Below are 27,042 nucleotides of genomic sequence, written 5' to 3' on the forward strand. Positions count from 1 at the left end.
GCGGGTGATATACTCTCAGTAGCTTGCCGGGCTCTCCGATGGGGGTGGAGAAATCAAAAAACAAAAAAAAAATTAGCAGTGTTGAAGTAGCTACAGGACAATATCCTAAAACTAATGCAGCAACAATCCTGGTGATGCTACCTGATGTTTAGAAAGAATAAAGAGGACATCATGTGATCCTAGAGAATGATCTGGGAATGCTCAATCAGTTGCCCAAAATTCAGAGTACTTCTTTTCTAGATAGTCTTTTGTATGGCAAAATGATTTCAAAGCCTGGATATGGAAGGATGTTTACAATGTAAGGAAAATTCCATATACTGAGTGTCCTCTCCAAGGATTCAGAATTCACACGACCCATTAAAAACTTTCTGAAAGGGTCCCACCACTAAGGTGTGAATAGATGACAAACTTCAACAAAGGTCAATTTGGAAATTCAGTTCCTTGGATTGTAGCCCAATTCCCATGCATTTTCCCCAGGTGCTGGATGCAATCTCGTCAAGACGGTGATTGACTGGACAATCAGCGGTACCTTGACCCCAGCCGAATACGTACAGGATCTGAAACCATACATAACAATCGACCCCGCTAACCAGGCTCTTATAACCATGAAGGAATGCTTTAATAATCAGACATCAGACACCCTGGCCAACATAGTTGTCTTGGCGGTAAAGTCACTTACTTCTCCTGTGCCTTGAGAACAACTGAGAAGGTCAAGCAGGTTGCACATTGTCACTATCTCAGAAACAGCAGGTGCAGATCAGGAATGAGGGCATATTTCAACACACACACAAACGCACACACACCAAAGACAACAACAGCAAAGTTCAGTTGAGTGATTCTCTCTTTCAAATCAACAGCATGAATTTGAATTAGCATTCTAAACAGGCCATATAAACCAGTCCATTTAAGATAGATGAGAAATGTTGTAAAAAGCCTTCAGATGAATCTAAGGAGATCTTCATCCAAGTACAATATGCATCATCCTTATCAAAGAGATACTAAATGAAATCACTCATTCAGAAAGAGACAAATAGTGCAAAACTCCTCTTCTATCTGCTTTCAAAACAAGTAAGTGTCTGAACCAAAGGAGATGGAAAGGTTATTTTCACCTGTCAGGTGAGGAGACCAATGGGAGCTGCTTCACAATGATAGAGTTTCATTTTGCCCTGTTTTGTAAAAGGGTGCATTCATTGCATATACTGGGTTTTCCTAAAGTCGATGACCAAAACGATGAATGTCACTTTCTCCTTGTTATCATTTTAAGGCATCAAACTAAAACACATGACCCAGTGATGAGTATGCACACCACACTGAAACCTAGCTTAGACCATACATGGCTTCCATACTGCACAATTCCAATCTTTAGATACATCCAAGGCCATAGGAGAAGACTCAGACATGTTTTTCCTGTTCTCATACCCCCGTGGATAAACCAAAGGAAGAATTCTTTTTGGGCCTGAGGTAATTTATCAAAGTGACTTGAAAAGTTATGTGACCTCTGTTTTGTTTTCAGGAAACAATATATGACAGTCCTCAGTGTAAATTGTTCAAACCGTAAGGACGGCAGAGAATGGTCAGGCACCAACGGTCAAATGGGGCACACCCTAACTCCTCTTTCTTTCCTGGCTTTGGATCTACGAACTGCAAGACACCTGTTGAAACCTCAGATACATTTTCTGTTCAATAAAATAGCAGCATACTAAACAAAAATCTGATTGATTTTGTTACCAATTAGAAACAGAGGCTGTAGAGAGCCTTATCTCTTACACTTGATGTTTTCTCTCTCTCTGTCTCTCTGTCTCTCTCTCCTCTCTATCTCTCTCAACACACACTCACACACACACTCCCAAAATGTCCCTGAGAGTACTCCAGAGTGAGGACTGAAGACCCTGAAGAGCATTTGTATCTGATCATCTGTTCCCAGGAAGGATCCCTCTCTGAAAAGGGTTCCACCCTCTCTAGCCTCCATGTGTCCTCAGCGCTGAGCCTTCTGGCCTCTGTCTCCTATTCTGTTCAGTTGGTCTGCTCACCTCCCCACTTCCTTGCAGCTCCCACCTGCACTCTGAAACCTGCCTGCCTGCTCAGCTCCCTCTGTCTCCGAGCCTGTTGTCAGGGTTCGGTGGAGAAGAGAAAGAGGTGTGGATACAATTCCTCATGATACTTCCAAGCTTAGCCATCCACTTTAAATAGAATGAATCTTGGTAACACATAAGGAATACGAAGCTTTTCAAGAAGTATGAAAGGGCTACTTTCAAAGGGGCCTTTTTCAAGACCGTGGTCTCAAACACTCATAATTCCTAGAAACTGATGGCAATAAATTTCCTCATATCATTCTCCTTAGACATCTAGGGCCTGAAATTCCCAATTATGAAACACAGAGTGACAAACTAGATCAGATAAAATATACCAAATTTCTGCTGGCTACAGAAAACAAGTCTCAATAGTGGGATTGAAGACAGTATTGAGGTCCAAACCGAGGGAACGTTCTGACAGTATGGAAGTCATGCCTATGAATTGCCCTTGGTGCTATATAAACTCAGGAATGACCTTGATCCAGAGACTCACAAGTAAACCTTAGAAGAGAACAACAAACTGTAAAACTGCCTCCACACCCGGCACTACGCTGAGTTCATCCTGGGTCCCACATAAGGGGGTGGGTGAGCCCAGCACACACTTCAAAGGAGCCACAACAGCCCAAAGCCTCCAGAACCCAATCACTCCCATGCTCATGGCTGAGCTCCATAGGCTCTTGAACATGCCCCTCACACATGAGAATGAATATGTTCAAAAAGACAGGCATGGGGGAGGGGGGTTGTGACTGAAATCTCCAGGCTCTCACGGAGTCAGGAATGAGTGATCACCTTTCACTCCATGTTTTTCTGGGAGCCTGATGGGCATTTCCACAAACTACCACTGGCACCATAAAAGCTCATGAGTGGCCACGATCCTGAAACTTACAAATAAATCTTGAAAGTAACAAGCTGCAGAGATGCCTGTGCACCCCAAAGTTACCATCCAGTTAAAAATGTTACTCCAGCTCTAGCACCCTATCTAAAATTTTAGAATTTCTGCAATATAACATCTCATTCTCCAAGCCATTGATGTACCAGGGGTGGCACACCACATTTGATGGGGTTGTGAAGTAGAAGGCAACCGATCTCAATTTTAAAAATATATTTAAAAAATTGCACTGTAGCACTGTTCTCCCATTGTTCATCGATTTGCTCGAGTGGGCCCAGTAACACCTCCATTGTGAGACTTGTCATTACTGTGTTTGGCATATCAAATACATCACAGGTAGCGTGCCAGGCTTTGTCATGTGGGCAAGATACTCTCGGCAGCTTGCTGGACTCTCTGAGGGGGATGGAGGAACCAAACATGGGTCGGCTGCATGCAAGATAAATGCCCTACCCGCTGTGCTGTCACTCCAGCCCATTAAAAAATTAAAGAATTCACACTTAATCACTTAACTTCCCGTTAGTCGTCGATTTGCTCGAGCGGGCGCCAGTAACATCTCCATTTGTCCCTGTCGCGTGCTACTGTAGCCCAATGGCATCTCTTCGCTCCGGGAACATGGAGGGCCTCAAACCAATCGTTCATGATCTTGACAAAGAAGTCTGACCATCTGGTAGGTGGGCGGCCACGCGGTCTCTTGACATCCCGTGGAATCCAATCAGTAACAGCTCTAGTCCAACGGTCGTCTTTAAATCTCATGACGTGACCAGCCCATCTGATTTTCGACACCTTGGCATATGAGACAGCGTCCCTGATCCTTGATCGTCGACGGATGTCAGAACTCCGGATTCGTTCTCTCATTTGAGTGAAATGTGATATTCCAAGCATAGCTCTTTCTATTCTTCTTTGGGAGACCTGAATGGCGTTCTCATCTTGTTTGCGTAGGGCCCAGGTCTCTGAGGCATATGTTAATGCAGGAAGAACAGTGGAATCAAAGAGATGTGCCCGGAGCCGGAGGTTCTTCGTCCTCTTAGCTATTTCTTCGACGTTCTTGAAGGCGTTCCAAGCCGCTCACTTCCTCCTGCGCAGCTCGGGTGCCAGGTCATTTCTCATGTTGACCTCTCGACCTAGGTACACATAGCTGTTGCATTCGGAGATGGTCATTCCATTGAGAGCGAAAGGGGCGTCAGGAACAAGGCTGTTTCTCATAAACATTGTCTTCGTAAGATTCAGCTGTAGTCCTACCTTTCCACACTCACGGTCAAAGTCGGCCAGCATTTGTGCCGCTTGGCTGATGTTTGGTGTTATTAAAACAATGTCATCAGCAAAGCGAAGGTGGTGTAGTTGCCGACCATCTATCTTCACTCCCATTCCTTCCCATTCCAGTCGTCGCATGATGTTCTCGAGGGTGGCACTGAAGAGTTTCGGTGAAATGGTATCACCCTGCCGCACCCCTCTCTTGACATCAACGATCACTTCTTTGTAGAATGGTGAGATCCTGGTAGTGAATCCGCAATACAGCTCACGGAGGATCCTGATGTATTGGGCTTGAATGCCCTGATTGGCTAGGACTTCAATGACCACTTCCGTCTCAACAGAATCAAAGGCCTTCTTTAAATCAATGAACGTTAAGCAGAGCGGCATCTTGAACTCCCGAGAAACCTCAATGAGCTTGGTTACCGTGTGGATATGGTCAATGGTGCTGAATCCTTTGCGGAACCCGGCTTGCTCGCATGGTTGTCCTTCATCTAGTGTTCTGCCAATCCTATTCAGGATGACTCGAGTGAACAGCTTGTAGATGACAGACAATAGGCAGATCGGGCGATAGTTGCCAATGTCATGGATGTCTCCCTTCTTGAACAGTAGTATGGTCCTGCTGGTTTTCCATTGGGACGGAACCTTGCATTCAGACAGGTAGCGAGTGAAGAGCCGAGCCAGTGTATTGATGAGTACTGACGGCAGGTTCTTCAGGTGTTCAGGTCTGACCTTGTCTGGGCCGGGTGCTGTTTGCTTCTTTACCAACGAAATGGCGTGTCGGATTTCGGAAGGGAGAACGTTAGGAACGACATACCCATCCTGTGGAATTTGGTATGTCGGCAAGTGGACATGGCTATCGAAGAGATTTGAGTAGAAGTCATGGATAATCTTCTCCATTGCCGTTCTGGAGGATGTGATGGATCCATCAGGACGTCGGAGGGCAGTCATCTTGGTCTTATAGTTGGCGAAGGACAGGCGGGCGTTACGAATACTTTTCCCGGCTTCTGCCGCATCTACCAGTACTTCTGCTCTTCTCTCTTTGAGGTCTTCCTTGATCGCATCTCTGCACTGCTTTGCAAGCTCGGACGTTAGCTTGCGGTTGCCTGAGGCATGCGCCAAACCACGCTGGCGAATTAGCTCAAGAGTTTTCGAAGATAGGCGACTTTTTGTGGCTATCTCTCTCTTGACGTTCCTCGCACATTCATGGAGGTGCTGAACCAGTCGATCGTATTCCTCGTCAATGTTGTCAACAATGGCATCTTCCCATGTTGCCGCAATAGTACCAAAGAGTTCCCAGTTGGTGGTCATTCTGGGAGTTCTCTTTTTGAACTTTGCAGCCCTTTCTCCCCGCTCTGTGAAGTAGAATTTTGCACGAAGGAGACGGTGGTCCGATCCCGTTCGAAATTTTGGGACAACAGCGACGTCAGTCAGGCAAAACCGTCGATTGAATATGATGTGGTCTATTTCGTTGTGGAATCGTCCACCGGGAGACTCCCATGTCCATCGTTTAGATTCTGCCTTCTGGAAATTAAAGAATTAAAAAAATATATATCATTTGTATCACTTGTCATTCCATTTGCTCATCAATTGGCCTGAATGGGTGCCAGGAACATCTCTATTCATCTCTGCCATGTGCCAGTGTGGCCCAATGGCATCTGCTCACTCCGGGAACACAAAGAGCCTCAAACGCTCCTTCTGGGTCTTGACGAAGTAGTCAGACCAACTTGTAGGTGAGCGGCCAGGCATTCTTTTGACTCCCCTGGGACCCAATCGGTAATGACTCTAGACCAGCAGTCATCTCCATATCGCATTTTTTGTCCAGCCCATCTATGTTCAACACCTTGGCACAGAGGCAACATCCCTGTTTCTCAATTGTTGATGGAGGTCGGAACCCCGTATTCCTTCTCTCACTTGAGTGAAGCCTGATACTCCATAGCTCTTTTGAGTTCTCTTTGGAAGACATGAATAGCATTCTCAACGTGAATTCATAGGGCTCAAGACTCTGAATTGTATGTTAGTAAAGGAAGAACGGTGGAGTTGAAAAGATATTCCCAGGGCTGGAGATTCTTCATCCTCTTAACAACTTCTTCGACATTCTTCAAGGTACTCCATGGTACTCTCCATGGTACTCTCTTCCTCCTGCGCAGTTCTGGGGCAAAAGTTGTTCATCATGTTAAGTTCTCGACCCAGGTACACATAACTGCTGCGTTCAGAGATGTTCGTTTCATTGAGAGCAAATGGAACATAGGGAACTAGTTCATTTCTCTGAACATTGTCTTCGTGAGATTCAACTGCAGTCTAACCTTTGCAGACTCACAGTTGAAGTCGACCAGCAATTGTGCCTCTTACCTAATGTTTGCTGTTATTAGAACGATGTTATAGATGAAGTGGAGGTGGTATAGTTGCCGACCATCTATCTTCACTCCCATTCCTTCCCATTCATTTGTCACATGACATTCTTGAGGGTGGCACTGAAGAGTTTCTGTGAAATGGTATCACCCTGCCAAACCCCTCTCTTTACGTCGATGATCACTTCCTTGTATAATGGTGAGAACCTCGTGGTGAATCCATAATACAGCCTGCAGAGGATCCTATGTACTATGTTTGGACGCCCTGTTTGGCTAGGGCTTCAATGACCACTTCAGTCTCAACAAACTTAACGACCTTCTTTAAATCGATGAACATTAGACAGAGCGGCATTTTTTATATATTTTTATTTTTTAAGAAAAATATATGCATATATAAATATATATGTATATGCTATATGCAATAAGACTCTACATCTAACAACGTTAGTAATCCCTGATTCGTTCGTTTAATGACTCCAAGATGAGATACAATTTTCACACACTTTCCTCTAAGGAAAACTTTTTGGATCATTTTTAGCAAATTCTTCATAACAAGGAATACAAAATAAGTTATTTAGGATCTTTCTGTGGGGCACGCTTGGGTGGTGGTGGGAAAATTTCAAATGATGGTGGTGGGAAGGTGTACTGGTGGTGAGACTGGTGTTGGAATATTGAGTGTAATCAATTCTTGTGAACAACTTCATAAAAATAGAAATTAAAAAACCTCACATGCTGATGATTTTCGTGTAATCCCTGCACCCTGTCATCTCCAGAACATGACAAGATCCTGATGTGGAGAACCTCCCCACCCGAGCAAGCCCAGGGTAGCCCTGGAAGCCCCAGAGCACTGCTGGGTTGACTCATATATTACATTCCTGATCCTGCAACTTTCCTGCAGCGCTTCATCCTGGGGCCCTCACATTAGAGTAGTACCCTACTGGGCAGCGAATCATAGCACCTTGTTTAGGAGGCACTCTGCAAAACAGTGAACAGACCCCAAACCAACGACCCCTCCCCTACTACTGGAAAATATGCTCTTCACCGTGTCTCCTAACACATCAGTGCCAGGAATGACATTTCCTGAACAAAATGAAAAATACAAAGTCAATCAACATAATCTCTTTAGTTTCTCTTCAGTCAAACACCACACTGATGTCACCAACAGTTCCAGTGAAGCATGTTTATTTTCATGATAGTGAACAGAATGTGCTTTCGATTTGGGTCTGACTTGAGATGACGCTGCTGGGAAGAGATCATTGACTTGCTCTGTTTTCCTATGAAAAATACTGAATGTGGGTAGAATGGGTATATGAGGCTGTTGATGCTATGGTATTTTCCCCAGCGGTGTAAGGAGACTCTGGACTTTTCCACAGGATACCTGAAGACAGCAGTCCATTTGATTCTCTGATATTCTGCTGAGCTTCGATCTCATCACAGGTTCCATGGGAGATTTGGACTTTCACACTTTAATGGGATGTGTATTGGGTTCTATACAACCTGGAGCACAGAATTTCTCCCTTGAACACAAACCTTAACTTCAGCAATCCCTCTCTTTGTCTTCCTATAGTTTAGAAAAAAGGAAGATACTTTGTCAGAAACATGGGAGACATCAGTCTGAAGCATTTTTCCAGTCATCTCTTTCCCCACCAATATAGGTATAGGCATACTGATGCTTTGGTATATGGTAGAGTGGAACTCATTTTGTTATCCCATTCATTCTAGTTTCCCTAGAGCACTGAAGGCACAAGTGTTTTCCATCACACAGACATACCCTTGAGTACATGTATCATTCTCTAGACTGGACAAAACAGCACATAGTAATTTATTGTGAGTTGCGGTTGTTTACTATAGAGGGGATTTTAATTCGTTGAACAAAATCAAAGCATCCTATCACTTAACTAAACAAGAAAAAGATTTACAAAATTGATTGATTCAGTATACTGGTAGAAACGCTACTTTAAAGAAGAAAATGCCTAAGAGAGGATCAAGAAAAGATTCAGATGTTGAAGAAAGTAGGATGACTATCTATTTCCTTGTGTTTTGAAAGTCATTTTAATTGGTTTACAATGGGAGAATGTTGATGTAGTTTAGAGGTCCAATAGTACTACATCGTGTTCACCACCAAAGTGACACATGCCTCCACCTGCGTCCACTGGACCCTTTCAGTCGACTCTCTCTGCCCCGAGGTCTCCTTGTTTCTATGGTCAGAGTCTCACAGTTTGTTTGTATTGGGCATTGTTCTCTTGTATTCATACCTGACACTCCCCCTGTGAGTGACAGGTCTGCTATTTGCCCTTCTTCTTCTGGCATATTCTGTTTAGCATAATCCTATACATATTTGTAACAAGAACAGTACTATTTTTTCCACGTATTCCATGGTGGACATGCATGTCTTCTTTACCCACTCATTTTCAGTGCGGCCGTGGGTTTTTTTTGAAGTTTGGGACTCTTGTAAACAGGAGACTAATGAATGTAAGCACAAATTTAGCTGTCTAAGTTATTGCTCTTTTTCTTGCTTATTAGGTACCAAAGAGTAGATTTGCTGGATAGAAGGGTAGCTATATTTTTGGTGGAGGGGAGCTAAATTTCTACAACACTTCCAGGGAGGGCCAAGCAGATTATATAGTCCCACCAATATGAATAAAAATTCCTTTTCTCCAGCTCCTGGGCACTTGTTATTTTTGTACTTTCTGAAATAGGCATTTCTGCTGATGTGCAATGTTACTGCTGTTCTGATTTTAATTTATTAGAGTATCAGTGCTGATGATTTTTCCATGTGCATCTATGTTTTCATTGAATAGGTGTCTGTTCGGTTCCACTCACTCTCCATTTTTTTGTAAGAGTTAGTTATTTCATTGCCGGTAATTTTGTGAGTGCCTTATGTATTTAGATATTGGTTCTTACCTTGTCAGATTTAAGCCGTGTGACTATGTTCTCCCATTCAGTAGGTTGCTGTTTTGTTTTGATGGTGGTGTGTTTTACAATGCAGACCATTTTTTTTCTTGATGTAATTGGAATGATTTACTTTGGTGTTTACTATCTGCCAATAGATATGGATCATCAAAACCAACATGATAGTCGTCCAAAAGTATAAAAGCAACCGATGATTGCATGCATGTGGGCTGAAATCCTTAAATGCTGGTGGGAATGCCAACTGCTTCAGCCCTTCTGGAAAACAGTGTAAAAGCTTTTCATAGCATGGAAGTTTGTAACTCTACAACTGTACCCCATGGTGTTTCACTAACAAAAATTAAATTAATAAAAAAACATAAGAAATTGAGCTCCCATTTGACCCAGCAGTACAAATCCTGGGAATATCTCCAGGAGAGGCAAAAAAAGTAGAGTCGAAATGACATCTGCACTAGTATGTTCATTGCAGCACTGTTTACAATAGCCAGAATCTGGAAAAAACCCGAGTGCCCAAGAACAAATGACTGTTTGAAGAAACTTTGGTACATCTACACAATGGAACACTATGCATCTGTTAGAAAAGATGAAGTCATGAAATTTGCACAGAAGTGGATCAACATGAAAAGTATCACTGTCACTGTCACTGTCCTCACGTTGTTCATCGATTTGCTTGAGGAAATCAGGGCACCAGGACCGTCTCACCACAAATTGTGAGACTTGTTACTGTTCTACTTTTTGTTACTGTTTCTGGCATATTGAATACATCACGCGTAGCTTGCCAGGCTTTGCTGTGCTTGCCGGTGCTTTGCCGGGCTCTCCGAGAGGGGCGGAGGAAATGAACCTGAGTCTGCCGCTTGCAAGGCAGTTGCCCTACCTGCTGTACTATCTCTCCGGTCATGGACGGTATCATGTTAAGTGAAATGAGTCAGAAAATGAGTGTCAGACTGCACTCATTTGTGGAATATAAAGTAACAGAAAGGAAGACTAACACCCAAGAATAGTAGAGATAAGCACCAGGAGAATTGCTCCACAGCTTGGAAGCCAATCTCACATGCTGGGGGGAAAGGCAGTTTAGAGAGATAAGGAACCACCAAGTAAAGGGTGCTTGGAGGGCCCACTCAGGATGGAAGATGAGTTCTGAAAATAGACGATAGACCAAACACGACCGCCACTCAATCTTTCTATTGAGTGTCAGAACACACAAATATATATATATATATATATGGGCTGGAGCGATAGCACAGCGGGTAGGGCGTTCGCCTTACAAGCGGCCAACATGGCCGACCCGAGTTCGATTCCTCCACCCCTCTCGGAGAGCCCGGCAAGCTACCGAGAGTATTCGATATGCCAGACACAGTAACAACAAAGTCTCCAATGGAGACATTACTGGGCCCGCTCGAGCAAATCGACGATCAACGGGAGGGCCATATATATATATATATATAGAGAGAGAGAGAGAGAGAGAGAGAGAAAGAGAGAGAGGGTATGCCCTGCCACAGAAGCGGCAAAGGGTGGGGGGGTGAGGTGGGTGTGGGAGGAGGCGCACTGGCATCATTGGTGGTAGAGAATGGGCACTGGGTTGAGTGATGGGTACTGAGCATTTTATGAAACGTAACCGCAAAGGTTTGTAAGTCTGTCACTGCAACTCATTGGGATACATTAAAAAAAATAATAATAAATGGGGGGGTATAATGCCTCCAGGAGGTCAATTTGTACCTGTGAGGTGAGTGCATCAGCAGCCTGATGGCACCGTCAGGCCTTCAGATACCCCAAATTGCTGCTGTGTCTTTGGCCAGACCCCAAAAACTTGGGGCAAAGTTTACCAAGAAAGAAAACGGCCAAAAGTTAGGTATGTGGCAGACACACCCACAAACCACCTCTGGCTCAGCTATATAAATGGAGGCATGGCCTGTCTGGTTCCTGATTGAACTGCTTAACGGCCATGATCCCAGAGACTCAGAAATGAATCTTAGAACCCAAAGGCTTTTGGCAGAAATGCGTCTTGTTCCTGCAGTAGGTTAATGGGGCTGGGCCACTCTAGGTGGGAATAGGTTTCATGCCTTGGCCTGTTCCCCTTGGCGGCCCAATGACCACCATCCTCCAGAAGTCACTGGACAGTCAGGTTTGGGCCTGCAGTGACGAGACACGCAAGGCCTCACCACATGGGAGTGGGACTAGCCCTTTATTCCCCAACCCAGCGAGACCCCGTGTCACTGCCTACAAACGGCCTCTCTGGCTCTTGATCAAGCTCATTAATGGCCATAATCTCAGAGACTCAGAAACAAATCTTGAAACCCAGTGGCTTTTGGCAGAAATGCATCTGGACCACATACAAGGTGGCCGCTGCCTCAAAGCTTCTTGGAATGCCAGGTATGAGCTGGTGGTGATGGGGCAACTGCAGTCTCATGGGAAGGGGGGCATTATCGTCTTGTCTTTCTCGCCCTACCTAGGTCATGAGTTGCTCCCACTAGCGGCTCTCTGGCACAGCCATAACATCAGATGCACAGAAATCAATCTCATAATTATCTGGCTCTTTGCAGAAATCCAAAATCACGAGGCTGCTATTGCGGCCATGTGAGATTATATTATTCTCATAACCAGCTATAGAAAACAAAGTTTTTCACAATGCCTTTTCAGCAATTCTGATTGTTGGGGAGGGGGGGTAGATTCTCAACAATAATGGTGCATCTTTTGTCGAAATAATGAATGTACTCAATGTAGAGAAGAGTTAAGTGGAAATCATCTGCCTCACAGGCATTGGGAGGGGTGGGAGGTGGGGTATATTGGGGTTTTTGGTGGTAAAAAATGAGTACTGGTGAAGGGAGAGGTGTTTGATCATTGTATGACCGAGACTTAAACTTGAAAGCTTAGTAACTTTTCCCACAGTGATTCAATAAATAAATATAAAGAGAAAAATAAAAAATAAAAAAAATTATGAAAAAGTAAGGTGGAGTTTATGTACAATTCAATGAGCAAATCAGTGGTTGAATAAATAGCAGTACTCCTACATAAAATAAATGAATAAATGAATAAAATGTGATGACCAAATTCCAGTAGGCGGGGATCACACCCACCACCTGGCCCCCTGGCGCCGTGTAATCCCATCAGCGGCCAAGACTCAGAAACTATAAAATCCAGCTCCCGGACGAGACCAGTGCAGTCTCCTGCCCCTGTGCCTGGCTGTTCCTCGCCGGGGTCCCTTGGAGGGGAGCGGGTTGAGCTTTCCTCCCCACCCCGACCAGGGCTCCGGCAGCGGAAGATCTCCAGGACCAGCCACCACCATGCCGAGACCACTCTCCGCACACATGAAGGTACTGGCAGAGGGACAAAGCCACGCGGGTTCCGGGGCCTAGATCTCCAAGCCTACTCGGATTGGAGTTGAGCATCCTCCACCCAGATCCTCCAAATTCCAGTAGGCGGGGGTCACACCCACCACCTGGCCCCCTGGCGCCGTGTAATCCCATCAGCGGCCAAGACTCAGAGACTATAAAATCCAGCTCCCGAAACTGCGCGGCCACATTTGCGGCCGCGCAACATCTTATCAAGACATCTTTTTATGACATCTTATTATCTCATTCCTACTTTGGACAAACTTGCAGGCTATCGAATGTAGCCTGCCCACAGGGCAGAGTCTGGCAAACTCCCCGTGGCGTACCAAATATGCCAAATACCAGTAACAATGATGGGTCTCATTCTCCTAAAGAGCCTTGAATATAATCTCAGGGCTAGGATGAAAGAGACATTACTGGGGCCTGCTCGAGGCAATCGACGAATAACAGGATGATGAATGAATGAATGTCATTAAGGACTTAGCCTCTTCAGTGTGTCATGGGTTCTGATCAAACTTAAAAATCCTTCATGTAATTTGAATTAATAAACATTAATGTATGATGTGAGCGACTTATCCAAGTTCTCTTGCACGTGATAATGCAGTTGTTCGAAAATTAGTTGAAGAGTTTCCTTAATGCATTTATACCCCTGGTCCTTTAGTTTTAATTTCCTGGATTAAGTCCTTTTGCCTCTGGAGCCATGGCCGTGTATGCGGTCCAGATACATTTCTGCCAAAAACTGCTGGGTTTTGATATTTATTTCTGAATCTCTGGGATCATGGCCATCAATCAGCTTGATCAGGAGCCAGAGAGGCCATTTGTAAGTGGCAATTTGGGGTCTTGCTGGGACGGGGAGAAAAGGACCGGTTCCACCCACATCTGGTGAGGCCCCGTGTGTCTCATCACTGTAGGCCCAAACCTGACTGTCCAGTGGCCTCTGGAGGATGGTGGTCACTGGGCCGCCAAGGGGAACAGGCCAAGGCATGAAACCTATTCCCACCTAGAGTGGCCCAGCCCCATTAACCTACTGCAGGAACAAGACGCATTTCTGCCAAAAGCCTTTGGGTTCTGAGATTCATTTCTGAGTCTCTGGGATCATGGCCGTTAAGCAGTTCGGATCAGGAACCAGACAGGCCATGCCTCCACTTATATAGCTGAGCCAGAGGTGGTTTGTGGGTGTGTCTGCCACATACCTAACTTTTGGCCGTTTTCTTTCTTGGTAAACTTTGCCCCAAGTTTTTGGGGTCTGGCGAAAGACACAGCAGCAATTTTGGGGTATCTGAAGGCCTGACGGTGCCATCAGGCTGCTGATGCACTCGCCTCACAGGTACCGATTGACCTGCTGGCAGCACCATACCCCCGAAATCAAATTTTCTTTGGAAACTTACGATATCACAACAGTTCGTGCTTCAATAGGAATGTACTTAATTTCCAAGTATATTCGAAAGAATACAGATAGTGTGGTGATCTTCTCTGGAGAAGGTTCAGATGAACTGACTCAGGGTTTTATATATTTTCACAAGGCTCCTTCTCCTGAAAAAGCCGAAGAGGAGAGTGAGAGGCTTCTGAAGGAACTCTATTTGTTCGATGTTCTCCGTGTAGATCAGACTACTGCTGCCCACGGCCTTGAATTGAGAGTTCCATTCCTGGATCATCGATTTTCTTCCTATTACTGGTCTCTGCCACCAGAAATGAGAATTCCCAAGAATGGGGTACAAAAACATCTCCTGAGAGAGGCATTTGAGGATTACAATATGCTACCTAAAGATATTCTCTGGTGGCCGAAGGAAGCCTTCAGTGATAGAATAACCTCAGTGAAGAATTCCTGGTTCAGGATTTTACAGGACTATATTGAACACCAGGTTGATGATGCAATGATGGCAACTGCAGCACTAAAATTTCCCTTTAATACTCCCACAACCAAGGAAGGCTTTTACTACCGTCAGATCTTTGAACGCCACTACCCAGGCCGGGCTGACTGGCTGACCCATTATTGGATGCCCAGGTGGATCAGTGCCACCGATCCTTCTGCCCACAATCTGACCCATTACAAGTCTGATGCGAAAGCTTAGGAGTGAACATTTCTTCGTGTGGAGACTGGGGGTTGGGAGACAAATAGGGGAAGAATGAGCATCAGTCACCCCAGCTTAAAAAAAATAGAAGTCTTAAATCTAAAAAAATAAAGACAAACCATATCATGTATCAAATGCCCATTCATCATATCCTATGACTTTTCTCTCGTAAGTGTATGGCCATTCTCATATCTCCAGAACCTTCGTATCATGCCTCACAGTTCATGATTCATGAGCACAGAGTATGTACTTTCTTGTTCTTTTAAGGATACCAGAGTAGGTAATTTGTTCATTATTTTAGAACTGCTTTTTGTCCACATTGAAAGTTGTTTGTGTGTTGTTGCTGGTGGTGGAGGTGGGTAGGATGGGGTGGTGGTGTTTCGGACTTCCAGACATTGAACATAGGTCTCACAAAGAGGGCAAATGTTCTACATTGAGTCACACACCTCGTACTAGATTTGAAAATTTTCATAGATTTTAGTGATTATTTTACTGATTGGTCACTTATGTTATTGAAGGAAGGAAGCCCCTCTAAATAGGGCCATTTAAAAGGGCACAGATCAAAGGCAATACTGAAATCAGATGCCAGTGTGATCCCCAGTAGTTTGCAGCCTTTTCTTATTTTCTGGAAGAGGACTTTTTAACGTCAATTTGGGAAACCTTAGTGAAATAATTTGAGCCTATGGCCTGGGCTATGGAAGCATTCTTGTTTCTCAGAGGTAATCATTATCATGACTGAACCAACCTGGATCTCTGGGACAGGTATGTGGATTTGAGAGCACAGCATGCATTAGATCCTTCTCGAGTTCTGCCTGGCTTCAGTTATAAATCGTGAAATTTATGCAATTTGACCCTGCCAGAATTAGGTGTTTCCCACTTAATCCCTATTCAGTTATGACATTTCTTATGGTTCATTTATTATCTGAACCACAAACTTCCGGGCTCAACTGAAACTTTTGTCCTGCCCTTTGATGCTTGTTTTGCTTGCTGACTGTTGTGATCAAAGAGATGTGGAACCTTTCCTCCTTGGGCTTTAGGAGATGCATCTGGAGAGCTGGTGTAGACAAAGTCCAATGCGGGAAGAGTGAGGCCCTACTTAGCTTAATCTTTGGTCTCTTTTTAAAGAGTACAAATTCACCAATCAAAAGCACAAAGTCCAATGGATGAGACAATGATTCCAATCTTTCATGGTTCATAAGGGGCACACTTGTGCTCCTGTAGTGATAAACATAGGCTCAAATCAAACATTAGAAAACGACCCAGCAGGCACCTAGGCAATGTTGAGAGGACAAGACACATCTCAGATGAAATAGAATTGTCTAAAATAGAATTGGAAATATGAATGATATGGACTCATATAATTTTTTCCATGAACTATTTTGTACATGGATAATCCTCCAGGAATGACCACATTTCGGAACACAAAGGAGGCATCCATGAAATAATTCAATGGAAATCATATCAAGTCTCTACTCAAACCAAAAATATAGAAGGTGAAAATGAATCCCCCAAAGAAAAAGTGTACAAGAGAATGCAAGGCATTAAAGGGGGAATACCTAGATCACCCTTGAGCAAGAGTATTAAAAGGAGGACAGAGTAGAAAGGAATTGAGGGTGGAAGTAAGAAGAGACATACAGAAGGTAACAGTGGGGGCCTAGTTGAGGTGGGGAAAGAGGTCAAGTATACATCAGTAGACATCAGTGCTGTAGAGGGATGGTATAGGTATGTATATACCGAAACCACTGAATGATAAATTCCAAATTACAGTGACTCAGAGTTAAAAATATGTGCATATCAAGGAGACTAGTTGGGAATGGTTGGGTGGGAACCTAGTGATACTGGTTGAGAGAAGATGACTATGATGGCGGAGATGGTGCTGGAACTCTGTAACCTAAAACCCAACTATGAATAGATTTGTAAATTATGGTGCTTTGATGAAAAATTAATTAGGTTAAAAGTACATATAATGAAGGAAGTCAGAAAAATTAAAACACTTGGAAACTAAGTGGCTTACTACTAAACAACCTTCGAGTAAAGAGGAAATCAAAGAAAAATAATACATGGTTTTCTGAGTCCTGCTAAGTGTGATCCTTGAGCCAGGAGTAACCCCTGAGCAATATTGGGTGGGCCCCCCTGCCCCTAAAAATTCTTGAGACTTTCAAAAGGACCTTAGAGTAGCAGTCAATATGATGAAAATAAAAATTAAGCAATCACTAAAAGAGAAACTCTATAGACTCAAAAATAGTTGATTCGTAGTATGAAAGAATTGGAATTGAAGGAGCTAAAGAATATAATAGCAACAGAAACCTGAATGCAGATAGCCTATCAAATCACTCAAATACAAATGCCACATCATCATCAATGAACTGGCAAAAGAAAAGAGAAGTAAAAGAATAGAAGAGAGTGTCAGAGAGTGGTAAGAAGAGGAAGAGAAGGGACAACATCAAAAAGAATAACCTCTGAATTCCAGAAAAACCAGGAGGAGAGAAAGGGAGAAAAGAAAAGTATGACAGGTGCAAGAGACAAGATCATGGTTTTCTTAATTTCTTGAGTGAGGATTCTACACAGATTCAAGAACACAAAGAGAACCAAACAAATTAGGTTTAATGTAACACCAAGACACATTGTAATCATAATATTAAGAAACAGAGAGAGACAGAGAGAGTGTATCAGAGAGAGAGAGAGAGAAAGAGAGAGAGTAACTGAGAGAGCGAGAAAAAATACTGAAAGCACCGAGAGAGAACAGAAAGCTGAAATTCAAGGGAAATAACATAATCATCAGTAAAATATCTCCTATAAAGGCATACAAACAAGAAATGGGGTAGAACAGCATATCTGAAGTACTGAATGGGGATTTGGGGGAAATCCTTTCAACTGAGAGTCAACTACTTTTCAAAGTTGCCGTTTCGATTTGAAGAGTAGATTTAAAATATTCTCAGACAGACATTTACAATTGGGTACTTTTGAATTTAAACCAGAGTTTTTTATTGATGTTCATGCAAACCTTAGAAGGTAGGGAATCGTTATCATCAGTTTTAAAGATGTGAAAAGTGAGGCTGAGATGGTCAGCCCTTTGTTAGAGTCTGCACAATGAGAAAGAGACAGAACTAAGCTTGACCCAGAGGGTGGGATTCAGGGATGGGATTGAACCTGTATAAAGCTTTGGGTAGGATGTTCACTTCAACCATGTTCATTTTCAAGCCATGACATGAAAGAGGTTCTCATTTCCTCGAGTTGTCCTCTCTCTCCTTGTGTTTACGTCTGTTAGATTTCTTTTTTTTTTAGTTTATAAGTTTTGTCTCACCTAATTTAATTTCAGAAACTATACTTTTTGAGTAAAATGTAAATGAATTTTGTATGGCCTTCTCTATGTTTGCATATAGAAACAAAACCACAATTGACTTGTATAGATTTTCTATATTCTTTTTATTTTAGGCATTGAAGTTTCCAAAACTATTGAAGATTGGGTTTCATGCATAACACATTTCAGCACAATACCCTCCATCACAGTATTCACTTACCTCCACCATTATCCCAGGGACCCTGCCTCATTGGAATAGACTCCACACTTTGTCTTCTTCTTGAGGTACTGTGTTTTTACAAAAATGTTTATAATAGGGCTTAAGGCATACGATATTCCAACACTACTGTCAACTTTCCTCCACAAATTTCCCTAGGTTCCCTCCCACCCTCTAGCCTTTCTACTTTACAGGTACATTTTTAAATTTTTCTTCTTGTAGTTGGAGTATTATGCTTATGGTTTGGTCCATACTATGGCTATAGGTCCTTATACCACACCTCTATACAACTAATGTGCATAAGTGTCCCTGGACTATATTACCTCCCTTTGTCTTCTTCTACCTGTCTATTTCTTTCCTTCCTTGTCTTTATCATTTTCATATTCAAGGGTCAAAGGTACTCAAGGTATTCCCACTTTGATAATTTGTTCTATTATTCTATATATCACAAATAAGTAAGATCATCCAGTATTTCTTCTTCTTTTAAAGTACATCACTTAACACAATATCTTTTTGTTCCTTTTAAGTTGCAAAGAACTTCATCATTTCCTTGTTCCTTAAAGGTGCACACATATACCAGGTCTTCATTATAAGTCATCTGTAATCGACCACCTAAATTGATATCATATATTAGCTATAGAAGTAAGTGCAGGAAAGAATAATGGTCTGATCTGTCTATGGCTTGTTTTTTTTTCATTTTGGGGCACACCCGGTGATGCACAGGGGTTATTCCTGGCTCATACATTCAAGAATCACTCCTTTTGGAGCTCAGGGGACTATGTAGAATGAAGAGAATCAAAGACGGGTAAGCTGCATGCAAGACAAACACCCTACCCGCTGTACTATCTCTCCCGCACCTGTATATAGCCTTTTGAATTAAGTTTCACTCACCTAGAGATGGATAACAAAGTGACTTTGGCATGGATACCAAGAAGTAAAATTGCTGGGACATACACCTTATAACCTGATAAAAGGAACATATTCAAGATACAGAAAATACTCACAAAACTCAACAGAGAAGAAACAAACAACAACAAAAAAAAAAACAAAACCAATCCAAATAAATAGCACCTTCTCACAGAACACAGGCAGATGACCAAGGAGCTAATGAAAACGTGTCCATCATCCTGGATTATCAGGAAAATGCAAAAGATAACGAGGACAAAATATCACTTCACACCAGAGAGAATGACCTATATCCAAAGATATTGGGAGAACCAGTGCTGGTGGGGAAGTGGTGAAAACGGAACATTCAATCACTGTTGCAAAACTCTAAAATGCCTCAGTAGGGTAAAAACTTCTCAGAGCATTGAAAGGAGAAATACTATAATTACAAGGAGTAATACTCCTGGCTATCAGTCCCAAGAATACAAATGCACTAACTAGAAAGTTATACCGCCTATACAAACATGCATTCATTGTGTTGATATTTATGAAAGCCAAGCTCTACACTCAACAGAAGGACTCAACAATCAATTAAACTGTGGTGTATGTGCACAACAAATAAGACTAAGTTATGAGAAAAGAGATAAAATCTTGTATTTTGCAGAAACAAAGGCGAGAGCTAAAGGGTGTTATGTGAAGCACAATGAATCAGAAGGAGGAAGACACACAGCAGCTTATCTTATAATCCGAAATGAGGCAGACCCAAATCTGAAGCATAATCTGTTTACGTTTAGGAAAATAAATATTTTTTGCTGACGCTGTGGGTGACAGTGTGACGTTTGACTTACCAGCGCAGTTTGACTTCTTTTTCATACAAAAAAAGAAGTGTCATAGCAGACACTTATGATCAGACACTCAGATGAGCATTTTTCCACAGTGGAGGGCTTGGGGTTTTGTTCTTGGTTTTGCTGAGGGCCTCACAGGCAGTGCCCCGTGATTCTCTGGCAACCAGGGTACTGATACAAGGAGAGGGACCCAGGATGCAGTGCTGTCCAACTGTTAAGGACTGGTAAGCTAAGCAAACTTCGCAGTGCTCTGGCACCTCCCAGGATACACCTGGCTAAGCTCAGCAGAAAAGGCCTCGACCACCCAGCATTGTTCTGAGAACCAGTTCGGATCAGCCTCAGGCTAGATATGTATTTTAACCCCATACGACCTCACCAAGTGCAATTTTCTACGTATTAATATTCAATGATCTTAATAAATATCCTTGAGAGGAGGCACTATTATAAAATCTTACCATTCATTGGGCAACTGAGGGCAAAAATCTCCTGAAATTCCACAACTCAAGAGTGCCACAGCTCAGCTTGAACTCAAGGCCTTTTAATTCCATTAGGGACTACATTTTGAGAACATGGAGGCAGAACATCAGAATTAGACAAATCTTGGAAATAGTCCAGTAGGATTCTGAAGGCAGCAACTTAGAAGTAATATATAAATACGTGAGGCAGCATACCTTTTCACAGGAGGATACCCCCAGGAATGTGAAATACGCTCAAGAATGAGAAATGTGTTTCTGTTCACATAAATTCCCTTTTCGAGCTGTGAATCACTTTTCATAACTCTTTCTCTCACAGCACACAATATGCTTGTGAGATTATTTCAATACGTGGGATTATTTCCATATGATGCCCTACTTCTTTGGCAATACAATGACAATATGCGAGATGCCATTTATTGATACTAATATTAGAAAATGGAGAGCTGCTGGAATTTAGGGGCTGAGAGTATTCATATGAATCATGAAATTTGATAATATCTAATCAACTTTTAATGATATTGTGAGAGATATTCAGCCAATTATCTAAAGAAACAAATTAATTTTTCACTTGAATAGTCTGTCCTTTGAAAAGATAGTTCTTGCCAGGGAAAATTCAGTCTGACCCTGTCACGGGCTCAGATATCCCAAGCTCATACCTGGCTTGCTCGGAGCCCACCAGCACTAAACCTACAGGTGATGTAGGGACCTTAGAAACTGCGAATCACAATCAAGAACTTGTAAGAAGCTTGCACCAACAGAGATGTCTCTACGGCACCTGAAGAGACAGAGCTCATCAACTGGGGTGCACGTCATTTGCTTTAATGTTCCTTAGTTCTTGGATAAGTTCCAGTTGACAGGAAAATTGAGCCATGTGTCATGCGTCATCCGTAAAGTACACTCAAGTCTGTTCTTATCTGGGACTATTTCTTTTTTTTTTCTTTTCTTTTTTCTTTTTTCCATGTTGGGCAGGGGTTACTCCTGGTTCTGCATTTAGGCATTACTCCTGGAGGGGCTTGGGGACCATAAGGGAAGCCGGGGATTGAAACCAGGTCAGCCAAGTGCAAAGCGAATGCCCTACCCGCTGTACTATCACTCGGCCCCTGAGACTCTTTTCTTCCCAAAGTTTACACTCAAATGTTCTGGGCTCCTTTCTGACTCCCATGAGTGGGCGATAGTGTATGAACTAATGTGATAGGGTCTGTTTATGGAAACACAGTGCGCAAAATGTGTAGTTGTCCCACTAGAAAAAAAATTCAAAAGATAATATATATATATAAAAAAGAAATTCAGTGAAACCTTTTTGTTCCCATAGAAGGAGTTGATGTGATAAGGAAATAAGTAGCAAAGCATGTAGTTTTTCCTCTTTGGATGCATTTTCATTGGAATTCACAAAGGCCCTGCTATCCTTCAAAATGGTATCCATGCTAATAATCTATCTCTATCCAAGTTATCGACCAGGATCACAGGCTCCAAGGAGAAAATCCGGAAGAAACTAAATCAATTGTGCACAAGTAAAGTGCTCTGTATGTGTGTGATTTCATTCACACATGCATGGCTGCAAGTAATTCCTATTCTTCTAGATGGTGCTAGATATTCACTGGAATAAATAGCTATGAACAACCAGACATGCCCTTGTATCTAGCAGAGTAGATAGGCTAGTGGCAGTTCATAGACTCTGTCCTTCCAAACAAGTAGGGGAATTTCTAAAACCAGAGGTCTGTAACTCAGCAGAGCCTCTTACTCGGATGTTTGGCCAAGACTTTAGAGTCTGTGATGCTGGTTGATAACTTCAGCCCGAGGGAGAGAGAGGGGAATGGAAGCCAAACCTTGTGACCTACACATGTCCCTGTGGGCAGGACCAGAAAGGCTCTCTGGGTATAAATGACCCCGCGCTGCCCAAGCTCCTGAGTCCAGCTGCTGACTGCTCATCCTTTGAGACAAGCTAACAGCTCCCAGCCACAAACACCATGAAGCTGTCCCTGTGTGCCTTGCTGGTGGCTCTGGCCCTTTGCTGCTACCAGGGTGAGTATATTTCCCCATCAGATTAGCATCAGACCTGAACTAAATAAATTACTTAGAGGGACCTGAACACATCAATGTTCGAAATGTTACCTATGTGAACTGTTCCCACAAAAGTATATGGCTATTACAGTGATGTAATACCACTTCTCATTGATCACCTGCTTCCGTTAGACATGACTAGTTCATTCTGATAGTTTTCCAAGTTGGAGAAAGGAAGAAAGAACTAGGAGATTTCAGTGTGAGTATTGCAGGGCTTAAGGTACTCACTTTAGATGTGACCATTTGATCCTCAGCACCACATATGTTCCCGTTTAGCACTGCCAGGAGTGGTCCTTGAGTGGGGTGCTGAAACAGAGGAAGGAAAGAATGAAGATGAAGGTGTGCAATCTGGCACAATCTCTCACCAGTTCCTTTACTGGAGCAGAACATTTCATGTCTCCACATTGTCAGGTCTTAGTCAGGGTTCACAGCAGTCACCGGTACAAGCTAGGCCAAAGGGGTGAGAAAGATAATTCCAAAGAGGTCCAGGTATCAAGCGGAGATCGAGTTGCTGTTAGATTTTCTTGTCCCAGGTATGACGTGACAGTTTGGGCCTCGAAGTTGTCCTTTCCTCCCTAGATCCTCTAAGGTTCTGGGTCACGTGGTGTCTTCTGCACACTGTGGACGAGGGATGGGATATGCTCAGTTGTTAGGCTAGAAACAGCTTTGCTCATGTATTGTATTTTCTTTCTTTCCATTCTAGCTGAAGCAGCCATGACTTGCCCAGCACTTGCAGATGAAATGACTTCATTTGTGATGAGCTCAGAAACTGGCTTGAGAGCATACCTTGCTCAATTTAAGGCACCTCCAGAGGCTGTGGAGGCCAAGATGTTAGTGAAGAAGTGCGTCAATGATAACATTACACTGAAACAAAGATTGCAGATTGTAGACACTTTGGTAATTTCTTCTTATTTCTACATAGGACTTTTATCTCAGTTTCGTAGACATGAAGGAGATATTGGTTCAATCAAAGCGATCAAAGGGACAGGTGCTAGAGAATCAGCCTATATTCTCTACTTGTAAGCGAAACCATGCCCATATGGCAGGTGGGGACTTTCCTCCTGCTTACCAACTATTGAGGCTGCACAGAGCATCCTGGCAGGTCACCCCCTGAGGCTTCACCATCCTCCGGAGGGGAAAACCAGGCCACACGGACCATGTGGAAGGGCCAGAGATCTATTTCCCCCTACATAGGAGCTTCCAGACGGCAGGTGCCCTGATTCTGACAGAGCCACAGGGAATATCATGTGAATGTGGGAGAGCTGAAGGGACATAGAAGGCTGGGACAGAGATGGCAAAGGCTGACACCAGGGAGTCTGCAGCCATCAGCACAGCCTGAGTCACTCTGGGCACTTCATGTCCTCTCCATCCTCACCCACCACTCTCCTTCCCCTGTGCGGTGGGCATGGACCCCACCCTCACTGCACCCTCATATCTTCATGAAGAAAGGAGATGTGGCAAGGGTTCCACCAGATCATCTACCACTCACACAGGCCATAGTCATCAGCAAATGTCCATAGGAGCTGGACAGTCCTGCTGAGAAGCACCTCAGTTTCCAATTCAGATCCGTGAGGCCAGAGTCTCCATTTTCCCATCCCTCTTGCTGCTTCATAGTCCCCAGCACCCTAAGAGATGTCAAAGAGAGGTTATTGACCCGAGAAGACAGGGAATATTGTTGGCATCCCTGTCCCACTCATGAACCAGTATGTGTCAAGTAACAACGTGTTGAGCAGCTCTGCGGGATCATGTTTCCTGTGTTGATTGAAATATCACTGGCATCCTCAGGGTTAGGCTGTGTCAACCTGTCAGCTCTCTTGCAGTCGAACTGACCACACTTTCTTTCTGTTTTAACCATTTCAGAAAAACGTTCTTATGGGCTGCTTGAAAGAATAAGAACAAGTCTATTATACCGGATCAGTGCTGTACAAGATCTACTGAAATTTTAGAAAATGTCAAGGTTTCAGCATCTATTCTAATAAATTACTTGCCCTGCACATGTCTGCTCTCTAATTTATTCACTCCAGTGTCTGGCTTTGTGTTTGCAGAGATTCTATGAATTGTCCCTTGCTAATTATCAAGAGTCATTTGCAGAAAAGGTAGACACTATTATCCTTGGCAACGTGAGTGCCGGGATCCCAAGAGAAATTATGCTCCAGAGTCACTCTGTCTCTTGTTATCATATTCCATCATTGGGCAATGATGAAAATGATAGCTTAGATTTGAAAAGTACAAAATCAAGCATCCTGTCACTGTTCTTCAAAGTGGAAATAGATGGCCTATTGATGTGGTTGATTTGCGTCTCTCTGCATGCAACAATATCAGTATATCCTCATCAGAGCCACCACTATCCTCTTGTGTTTTTCCTCCACTCCGTGTTTCCGGTCCTGTCAATTGTATGTCATGGTTTCTAGTGTACCTCTACACTTGTGGATAATCCAGGCTGAGAAATTCACGTTGCTCCATAGAACTCTGCGCACTCCAATTGACCATCTTAGTGCTAACCCTTACACACACCAGGGCTAATGTTCCACCACAGCCGCTCAAGAGTACTTGAGACAAGAGTGGTGATTCTCTCTCTGATCTCCACGTGGGTGCCTACAATTTTTTCAGAAAAAATAGTCTTATACTATCAGTGTAGCACAGCGGGTAGGGCGTCTGCCTTGCACGCAGCCAACATGGCCGAGCCGAGTTCAATTCCTCCGCCCCTCTCGGAGAGCCCGGCAAGCTACCGAGAGTATTCGATATGCCAGACACAGTAACAACAAAGTCTCCAATGGAGACATTACTGGGCCCGCTTGAGCAAATTGATGATCAACGGGAGGGCCTTTACTTTACTTTACTTACTGTATACTATCAGTGTGGCTGCAAAACAACAACGGAAGGACTCAGTCTTCTTCCAAACTCTATCCCCCACTTGAGCACATGGGCCCACCCAAATGGACCGAGTCAGAGAACCGGATCTGGGAAACTTTTGGTGTTCCTCTAACAAATGTCATGTATCTGTGACATCACCAAACCTGATTATGACATGACAGGTAATCGCCTCATGTCTGAAATAAGCAGAAACCAAAGTCAAGATGCCGCATTCCCTTGCCAAGACCAGAGAAAACCACGCTGGCAGTCTCTAGCTTCTGATGATCAATGATAGTGCCATTCACTTGTGCTGTGGCAACATCACCTCCAACATTGCTGCATAGAATCTTGTCTCTCTGAATCAATCATCTGTGCTTCCTTGAGAGAAAACCGAGTTACATGCAGAGGACTTACACACAGAAACTCCAGAAACTCTCCCTGTGGTAGTTCCAGAAGAGTTTTTTAAATCTCTTCGTGGCCGGGGAGTTTGGTAACTGCAGTTCTAGGCAGTGGGATGTGAAGCTGCAACAGAGAGAGCGTTTGAGCCCATAGACCTTTTCACCTTCCTTCACCTAAAATTTTCGCTTTGTTTTTTGTGCTGTCCCTACTCACTCGACTTCTCACATCCCCATAGCTGGATGTTGTTTTCTTTTCTCCCTTTTTATTTATTTATTTTTGTTTTTTTTTTGCTTTGAGGCCACACTCAGCGCTTAGTCCTGTCATCCTGGCTCTGGCACTCAGGCATCTATCCTGATTGCCCTTGGGGGCAATATGCCCCCATCCCCACCCCTAAACCACCTCCTCCTAGGCCCTGAGATTCCCTGCTTGCAATGCATCCTGTTCACTGATGCGAGATTCTAATCCAACAAACAAAGTGTCTCTAGACTCTCTCTTCCATTACCCGGTCTCAACAGGACACTTATTCCTACGTATTGTTAGGACGAGCACTCATGATGAAGGCATCATCACTTTCTAGTTTTGGTGGGATTGTGGTCACATAACCTCTTGATTGAGAACATAGAAGATAGTTGTTAAAGTCCACTCTTGCTTTCCTAATAAAACACTTTCATGGAGCCACAGTGATTGAGTATAGCATCTAACTGAAAGTTTTTGGCTCATAATTCTGTGCAACATAATCTCTCAGTGACTCTATCTCTCCCCACTGTCCACGTTTCTTCTACATCCCCCGACCCCTGTTATAATTCACTTGGTAGCCTCCACTCTGTTGTAATGTCTCAGGGTTTGCTTTTATTCATTGTTGTCTCTTCCCTAGCTTTATGTCTTTTAACTTCTCATATATCCACATATTTTACATTTATATACTTACTTTACTTACTTTTACTTCACACCCCACTCCTTTCAGCAGGGCATTCTCCAGTTCGCCCACTATAAGAAAATGAAAGTTTTCATCCTCGCTTATCATTCCAATATCGATCTACCCCACAGTTACTTTATCCCTTCGTCTGTTTCTGGGCGCTTGGGTTGCTCCCAGATGTTGGCTACTTTAAAACTTCCTGCCGAGGTCACAAGGCT

At 43.4% G+C, this 27,042-nt stretch overlaps 1 protein-coding gene across 1 annotated transcript; it reads left to right on the forward strand.

The window, feature by feature from the left end:
* The first annotated feature begins 22,404 nt into the window (after nt 1–22,404).
* Nucleotides 22,405–24,485, forward strand: LOC130039681 (secretoglobin family 1D member 2-like). The gene is made up of 3 exons (XM_056131554.1): nt 22,405–22,617; nt 23,360–23,553; nt 24,477–24,485. Exons 1-3 carry the CDS (start codon nt 22,563–22,565, stop codon nt 24,483–24,485), a joined length of 258 nt encoding a protein of 85 aa, XP_055987529.1. The 5' UTR covers nt 22,405–22,562.
* The last annotated feature ends 2,557 nt before the right edge of the window (nt 24,486–27,042 follow it).

Source organism: Sorex fumeus, unplaced genomic scaffold (genome assembly GCF_029834395.1).
Source record: "Sorex fumeus unplaced genomic scaffold, SorFum_2.1 ptg000093l, whole genome shotgun sequence".
NCBI classification, from domain to species: Eukaryota; Metazoa; Chordata; class Mammalia; order Eulipotyphla; family Soricidae; genus Sorex; species Sorex fumeus.

Excerpts from the sequence above, each read along its gene's own strand:
- LOC130039681 (XM_056131554.1), top strand. The coding sequence starts at position 22,563 with ATGAAGCTGTCCCTGTGTGCCTTGCTGGTGGCTCTGGCCCTTTGCTGC. Across the intron at positions 22,618-23,359 it reads GGCCCTTTGCTGCTACCAGG|CTGAAGCAGCCATGACTTGC; the intron begins GTGAGTATATTT and ends TTTCCATTCTAG.